General features: G+C 46.2%; 1 protein-coding gene across 6 annotated transcripts in view; it reads right to left on the bottom strand.

Annotated features, from left to right (window-relative positions):
* Positions 1-737: 737 nt before the first annotated feature.
* The window catches only part of NFRKB (nuclear factor related to kappaB binding protein), a 32,310-nt gene continuing 24,569 nt past the window's right edge, over positions 738-8,478 (bottom strand). For all 6 annotated transcript variants that reach the window (XM_081123475.1, XM_081123476.1, XM_081123477.1 and 3 more), the window contains exons 24-27: positions 6,747-7,514; positions 3,817-3,923; positions 2,956-3,091; positions 738-2,840 (exon numbers count right to left, since the gene is read on the bottom strand). In XM_081123475.1, coding sequence (XP_080979601.1) covers positions 2,715-2,840; positions 2,956-3,091; positions 3,817-3,923; positions 6,747-7,514 — 1,137 coding nt within the window. In that variant the 3' untranslated portion in view covers positions 738-2,714. The remainder of the gene's footprint in view (positions 2,841-2,955; positions 3,092-3,816; positions 3,924-6,746; positions 7,515-8,478) is intronic.

The following is an 8,478-nucleotide window of genomic DNA, read 5'->3' as shown; positions in this document are numbered from 1 at the left end:
TGGGTATCCTTTCAGGATCCACTGGTTTGCCTGCTGAGTACAAACCCATTCATTCAGCAAGTACTAGAGGACCCATTATTGGCACTTAACGTAAAACACATTCTTTCCTTAGGGACTGGAGGTGGGAAGAAGGAACTTACTCTGTTCTGTGTTGATTTAAAAGGGGTGGGGCAAGATACTTTAGGGAAATGTAGTATTTCCTCCAGAGTGAGAATGTGAGGTGTGAAGATCAAACATAAAACATTAAAGTTTATTCTGATGCCCCTTCTACAGCATGGCTGGGGCACCATCACAGAGGTAACTAACCCTAGCATGAATACTCTTAGCTATGGTAATAAAGTACAAACCCCTCACAATGCAACTCACCAAATCCAGTCTCAGACATGTGGTCTAAATAATTTTACCAACCTGTGAACCAGAGGTTCAAAGACTCTATGGCCGCCGTAGGTTCTTCTGGAATGTTCCCCGAAACACCCCCTGGAGCCACTACCTCTTGTGGCCCCTGAGGTGTGCACCCAGGACCCATGTTTGGTATAGAGGCTGGTAACATCACCTAAACAACTCCAAAGGGAGTTTCCAGTGTGGTTCTCCACCGACAGGCTGTCCTGAAACACATCTGTTCTCCTCAGATGTCAATGTCTATAGCTACTAAGGAGACAGCAATCAGGTGACTTTGGTAAATAAAAGGGGTGAGGGTGGGGCTGAATGTCAGAACTGCATTTATGAAATAATTTTTTAATTCAAAAAAAGTTTATTTTAACCAGCAGTAAATATCTGAGACTGGGATTCCTCAAATTTCTACCTTTTTCTCATTTAGAACCTGTCACGTGAACTATTCATGAAAAACGTGACTCTAGGGAGCAATGACATGCAAATATTAAAGTAAAACAAAACAGGTACATTTGCCTTTACTCCGGTAAAAGACAATTTGTTTCCTCACTGTGGTCTCTACCTCTCACCATTACCAATCTTACTTCTGTGCCAGCTCTACTACCCCTCAAAGGCTCGATCCTACCTCGACCAATTCACCTTTGTGATCCAGGCTTACCACCCCCAACTCTGGATGGTCCCCAAGTCTCACGACCACACATCACAGCCATTCTCTTCTTAGGGAGGCAGCAGAAAGGACACCTGACTTAGAAGACTGGATTTACATCTTGGTTCCCTTTAACTCCGACTCAAACTCGCATTTTCCCAGTTAAAACAGGGATGACCACTCTTTTATAGAAATGCTTTAGGAATCAAGTGAGACGTCTGGGAAACCACTGTGTCACCAACATACCATCTAAAGGTATCCGCAACATGCCTGACCCCTCAGCTTCCCCCCAGCAAGCCCCTCTAAAGCAGGCCATTCCAGTCCTTTGCCTCCGACTCTGCTTCCTCCCTGAGACCCCATAAAGTATCGTCACTAGACTTCCTTTAACCAGCTGGATACTTTCAAGAGTTAGGGAAGCTGTTACTGCAGAAAAGCTTTACCACCAGCCCTGTTCCAACACGAGTCAGGCATATATTCCTAACCACCAGTCCTTTAATACATTTCAAATTATCACCTAAGCCCTCTGCCTGTGGCTCGATAGAGACTGAGAAGTATGAAACAGCCAGGATCAATTGTAATCAATCCACACTGACCTTTTCTGTGGTCAGTGCTGTGTAGTAGGGAAACCCACTCTCTTCTTGCCATCTCTACTTTGGAATAAAAGCCAGCAAGTTTTAAAGAACCACATAAAAAATATTTTAGACTTGAGGGCCAAATGACATCTATTCAGCTGTCTCTGAACTGAAAACAGCTACAGATAAATACATAAACCGGCACAGGCTTTGTTCCAATAAAACTTTATTTACAAAAACAGGTGGCCAGCCCAAGGGCCGTGGTTTGCTGACTCTTGTTCTGCAGTGAGAATGTGCAATCTCTGAACTGAAACAGTTTGTGCAGCAGAAGCAGCATCTCTGCCGGCATTCACCTGCTATGCCCACCGGCTCGGCTTGTGTGTGAACAGGCTGGAGGACAGTCAGCAGGTGAAGAAACAGACCACAGCCAGGACCCCGACACCCCGCCTGTAAGAGGTAGTACCAAACCAATCCCGCTTCAGAGAACCCACGCAATCTCACTTCCTGTTTCTTTCCCGTCTCAGAGCCTCTCCATTACTATGCAGTTATCAAGTCAGCCACCAACTTATAAGAATCTTGCTATTCCCAAATTCTGGTCAAAAGAATGAATCAGTTCAGGGGCGTTAATGCCCAGGTTTCTATTTGACAAAGATGTACAATAGGCTCTTTATAAAAATAAGTTACATAAAAATTTCTGGACACAAAACTCCTATCCAGACCACTAGCCACGGAGAAGACCACAAGCTAAAAAGTATGACTCACACAGAACAAGGCTGTCACCATCTGCACTCCGCAACTGTCAGCCTGCCCTCGGCATCCTGCTCTCAGGAGGGAACTCTGGCTTGTGTGACACAACTGTGACCTCTCACAACTTTGAGAGAAGCTTCTTCTGGATCAGTGCAGAAGAGACCTGGCGTGAACCTTCCTCAGTGTCCACCCTGTGGGGTGTGGGGGCGGAATCGCAGCCGCAGCCACTGCTGCCACCATCCCACCACTACCCTTCCTTAGACAGATGAGCTTAGAGGGAGGACGAGACCTCCTGTTTCCTTCCTGTCGGCTGGAAGGCGGAGCAGGTATGGAATTTTTGAAAGCCATTTCTCTCCGAATCACTGCTGTTCAGGTGCCTGCTTAGGAGATGGAGCTGTGGTCACAACCACAGTGGAGACTGCTTTAGAGGAATTAGAGGCTGTTCCCTGTTGAAGATGGGACGCCGGGACAGTCTGGATGCGCACCTATTTGCAAAGATAGCATCTGGTTAGCAGGTTACAAACAGGCTCATCAGTTGAATACAAACAGCAAAGGAAAGAGAGAAACCTGGTATGACCAATAGTTTGCCCTGGACCTTACCTGTGTGGCCTGACCCTGTTGCTGGAGCTGCTGCAGCTGCTGGGCAGTGAGGAAACTCACAGGCTTATTGCCAGCAATGAGCTTGGTGCCCGCTGGCATGGTGGTGAGGATGATGTTGCGGCCCAGCCCACTGAGGCTGTGGATAGAAAGGACAGGGTATTAGCTCCTGCCTAGAGTTGGGCCATGCACTGAAGGAAACCAGGGAGGTCTGGTGCGCAGTAAAAATTTCAGCATTCTGGACTGAAATGGAAACCAGCTGATGAAACCACCTTTCTTCCAGCTCTTATGCTTCCTATGAGAAAGAGCAAGCCCAAAGGCTCTCGGTGCTTAGGATAAAATGACCCTGATATCCACACTTTGATCAGCAGGAGTAAAAACAGCTGCCTTGAGACCATCAGAATGATTTCATCATGCCCTTCGATCCCCAGTTAAGTCTGGGCCACAGGAAGCCCAGGCTCCCAATAAGCCCTCCTCCTCTGACCTATCACACCACAGAGCCCAATGTCCGAGTGAGGCCTTCCTAGCAGCTGCAGTAGAAATTGGCATCTGAGCCATGTCAGTGCCGACTCCGTCATGCCTAGGGACTTCCTGTCCCCTTCTTTGCTTTTTCTCCATAGTGTCTTACCACCCATATAGTGTTTTACTTTATTATTTCTCTCCCCACTTGAAGACAGAATGGATTTTTGTCTATTTTAATCACTACTGTATCCCTAACACCTAAAACAATACTAGGTGCTCAATAAATCTCGTTGAGCACAATGAAGGAGAGCTGTCCAAGAGCCCCAAGAAAGCCAGCTGCCTTCCCACTGGGCAATGAGGAGCCACACAGAAGCCCTGCCCACCCCTCACTATAGCACTTACTTGGCTCCAAGGTTGCCTTTGATGATTGGGGCTGTGACCACACTCTTGCCCTTCATAGGCTGGCTAATCACAGAGAGTGGAACTGTGATCCGCGTAGGCAGCTTCCCCTAGAGAGAAAAGGAACCAAGTTTATGGGACAGGAGAGAAGAAAACCCAGTTTCACCTCCAAGGCTACAGAGTGAGGAGCTCAGAGGCTTTCACTCCCTGTACTCTGCCAGGTTCCAACATTCCTGAGGTGGGGCCCAGGGAGACCCCATGAAACCACTGCTCATCTGCTGTAGTTAAGGGCTCCCATACTGTACTTAGGGGTCACCTGATCTGTTACCATTCTCTTTCATGCTGCCTACAGCAGTAATAACCATATATAACTGCTCTCATCAGGATTAAACACGTACCTAAATCACAAAGGAAGATGTGTGTTCACTTCAGCACAGTGAGAGTCTGAGCTCCTTAAAAGGTAGGGTATTACTCATCTGCCTATCCCCTGACACTTGGCACTAAACCAGTGTCTGAAGTAGTGGGGGGAGGATAGAGGCACTCAGGAGTTAATACAGTGAATGCATAACTCCGGCTTCGCTGCAATAAGGCAGGGCACGCTACAGTGGAACCGGCCACATTCTCTAGGTGCTTTCAGCCTCTCCCAGAGATACAAGAGGTTACCTAGGGGACACTAATAAAAAAAGCAACCAAGTGAAAAGTCCAACCCTAAAGCTAATAAAGCCTAAGAGGAACAAAAATGTTGAGAAGGCCTAGTCTTTGGGATTTCAGGATGGCTAAGATTTGGTAATTGTATTACTTGTTTTTAAGTTGCCTGGCTTTTTAACCCTTGGTGGACAATAAAATTTATATACAATAAAATCCTGTGTAAATCTGATTTTAAAAAATGACTCAAGAGGTGTAGTTTGATAGGCTGCTAAGAAAGGGCATCGACACCTCCTATGGGTGAGCTAGTTCTAAGAAGCCAGGTACTCAGGTGCAAAGCTGCGTCCCAACTATAGCCCGTTAGCACTGAACGATGTCAAAGGCTACAGAAAGGTGCTCCGGTTGGGCTTACTTGCGGTTTTATTTTCTTAATGCCTTAGTTACTTAAAGACATTTCAGGCCATCAGTATACCAACTGAATTGTCCCTCATGAACTAGCCTCCTACACAGAGAAAGGAAAACGCAACAATTCCACCCCACTAAATGCGTTCTGGTCATACAGGGTGGGGCAGAGAGTATGTGAAACAGTTTATTCTTGTATTATTTATTAATCCTTATATTATTTTCCATAAAAACTGTAATCCTACTTTCGCCCCATCCTGGCACTTATCCAGACTAATAACAGATAGGTGCCAATGGATAGCAGTTTTCTCTGTTATGAGAAGGATTCAAGGGAAACAAGAGTGGACTGAGTAAGCGTTTGCTTTCCTTCTTATTCTAACTTTGGCGAGATGAGAACCTAATATTTCCTTCTTAGCCCCACCACGTATCAGGGTTTATTGGCTGGTTGGTTTTACTAATGTATATGTCCTCCTTCCTCCATCACTCTGGCTTTTACCCAAATCACTGAGGTTTTACTATGCAGCTTGTTTAGAAAAGTGAAACTATGTTTTACTGTCCACATAAAATACAGAACAGTGCCCCTTATCTAGAAGCTAAATGGACACAAATGCATCCAGAAACACACCTACATTGACATGAGAATTTGGTTTATGATAAATGTAGTATTTCATGTTAGTGGGGAAGGGATAAATTAGTCAATGATGTTGGAATAATTTGAAAAACATAAAATGAGATCTCTACCACATGCTATTCACAAAAGTATATTTCAAACGGATTATCAGTTATACTTATCTTAAAACTCTGGAAATATTTTATGAAACTACAAGCTAATTATCTTTACAACCCTGGGGCAAGAAAGGCAAAAGATATAAAACCAAGGAACCATAAAAGAAATGTTGACTGATAGATCTAATCAGACAAAATACCTGTAGAGCAAAAGGCCCCAACCATATGCAAGGTTAAAAAATGACAGAGGGGGGAAAAATACTTTCCACACAGAATTAACACCCAGAAGATAGAAAGGGTCACCTCAAACTATGAAAAAACCAAAAACCACACAGAAAACTGGGAAAGATTTATCCACTACTAAAGCACAGGCCAGTCTGCACAGGACTGGCTGCTCAATCTCAACACAGATTAGGGAAACTGACTCTTGCCAGTAAGAGAGCCACATAAAGTTAAAACAACATGTGCTACCCAGTGCTGGTTAGGCTAGGTTTGCTGGCTGGACTGCAGGCTGGTATGGCCTTTTTGGTGGTACAACCGGAGTATCAGAACTTTCAATATGTATACCTCTGTGGCCCGATCTAGGCACCTTGGCTCCAGAAATATTTCTAAGTGTTCACATATGCACATGCGAGCATTTGCTGTAGCCCTGGTTTACAATGAAAAAGTGCCCTTTAGTAGAAGAATGGTTAAAGCACACCCCTTCTATGGGCTGCCACAGTATCATCAAAAAGATCGCAGTCAACATCTGCAAAGGATCTAGAATGATCCCCAAGACGTATTTTTAAATAAAACAAATCATAGAACAATATACAGACTAAGGTCTCTCACAGGAATATTTTACACTGTGCCAATGTACAGTAATGGTCTGGAAAAGGACCCGGGAATCAAGGCCAAACCACCAGCAGATATCAGCCTTCATGAAGGCAGTTAGAGGGCGGTGAAGGAAATTTTATATTTTACTCCCTGTACTTCTGTCCTGTTTTAATATTTTTTAAGAATGTATGCATGTACTACTCTCATAAGTTTGTTTCAAAATTAAACAAAGTCTATAGCAAATAAGCCTGTTCAAGTCAAAAGAGGTGACTTGGACATTTCCGTCCCTAGGAAGAGGCGTTTCCTAAGTGGGAGGGCTCCTTATCCTTCACAATGGTACTCACTGCCTGGGACGTGGACACCACCGTGGTGCTGACAGGGACCTGCCGCACCGTGGGCGCGCCTGTGCCAATGCTGATGGGGGTGCTTGCAGCCCCAGAAGCCACGGCCACAGTCTTGGACACTGCGGCATTCATGCTGGGCAAGGACACTGCTGAAGTGTGAACAGTTCCAGAGCTGCTGGCCACCGAGGACCCTTGCTTGGCATGGGCTGCGACTGTGATGGTCTGGCCTGCTTTGGGAGGCATCACTCCCAGGCCCTGCACGATGCGGATGGTGGCAGCTGGCTTTGCTTCTGAAGAGGCCACTGTGCTCTTCCCCTTCTGGTCTGCCATGCTTACGCCAAGTGCCGGCATCAAGCGAAAAGCTGAGCTTGAGGCCTCTGCTGGCTTGAGGTCCGGAGTCACTTTGACCACGGTGGTACCTGCTGGAGCGGATGAAGGGGCACTGGCTGCGCTGGCCTTCGCAGGGCTGTCGGCAGCATGGACTGGGTTGGAAGTGACATGTAAGGTAGCCGAGATGCCTTTGCCGGCAGTGCCACTTCCTGTCCCGAAGAGGTCCTGGGTCAGTTTGACTGTGGTAACCTGGGACTTGGCCAACGTGGCCATCATGTCCGGAGTGATCCGCAGAACAGTCTGGCCTTTGGCATCTGTGGTGATGGAAGAGGGTGGCAGACGCAACACATCCTTACCCTGGATACGGAAGTTAGTGGCTGTGAGTGGAATGCTGTTGCCGGTCTGGGGCTTCACACCAAGCTGCCCAGTGATGGCAACCTGGCGGAGGAGAAACAGCACTGACCAAGGATCCACACTGCCGCATGGGTTACACAGTACAATTAAGCAAACCTTCATTTCATGGGCGGTGTGTTTCATGTATTTTTCCAACTTTTTATTTTTAAAAATGAAAAAACATTTTCAAAAGAATAACATAACAAATCCATGCACCTATCACCCACTTCAAAGGCTATATCACTTTGTCAATCTTGTTTTATCTACCCTTCCCTATTTCGGGGGGGGGTGGGAGGGGGGAGGATATTTTTAAGTAAACTAATACATAGCATTTTGCTGATCAATACTTCTGCACATATCTCTAACCTAGAGAAACCACCTATTATTACCTAATAATATATATTCGCATTTCTCCATCTTACAACACCTATTTAGAGTTGTGCCAACCTTCACTGAGAGTAGCAGCGTGGCCACATTCCCATGTGTAACAGATGCAGCCCTTCTGTCTCAGAGACTGTCTCTCACATGAGTGACTTTTCCCTCTGCTGACCACTGCCCCCAGAATGCAAACATGCTGCAGCATTTCCCGTCCCAGAACATAACAAGTCCTCGCTCCACTCCGCATCTCCACTCCAGTTCCAGTTCTCTGCTCTCTTCAAAAGCAAAATTACTCTGAAAATTATCTATCGTCATATCTCCTTTTCCTTGCCTTACGTTCTCTTTTGAACACATTCCCAAAAAGCTACTAAGGCACTGGGCCCAGTCGAGTCACTCACTACCTATATCCAGGCAGTGGTCTGCTCTCAGGCCTCACACCTCCACCCACCTGATGCTCGTGCTGGCTTCCTGAGCACCTCTCTCTCTCTCGGTCTGCCTTAGTCTCTTCACCTCAGTGTTTCCCATCTCAGATGATGTCACTATCTACCCGGTCACTCTAGCCAAAAGCCACAGGGTCAGTCCTGACTCCCTTTTCTCAGACCCCATAACCAAACCACCAGAAAATTCACAC

Source organism: Miniopterus schreibersii (genome assembly GCF_964146895.1).
Source record: "Miniopterus schreibersii genome assembly, chromosome: 20".
Lineage (NCBI taxonomy): Eukaryota > Metazoa > Chordata > Mammalia > Chiroptera > Miniopteridae > Miniopterus > Miniopterus schreibersii.
This window is presented reverse-complemented; position numbering and strand designations above follow the sequence as displayed.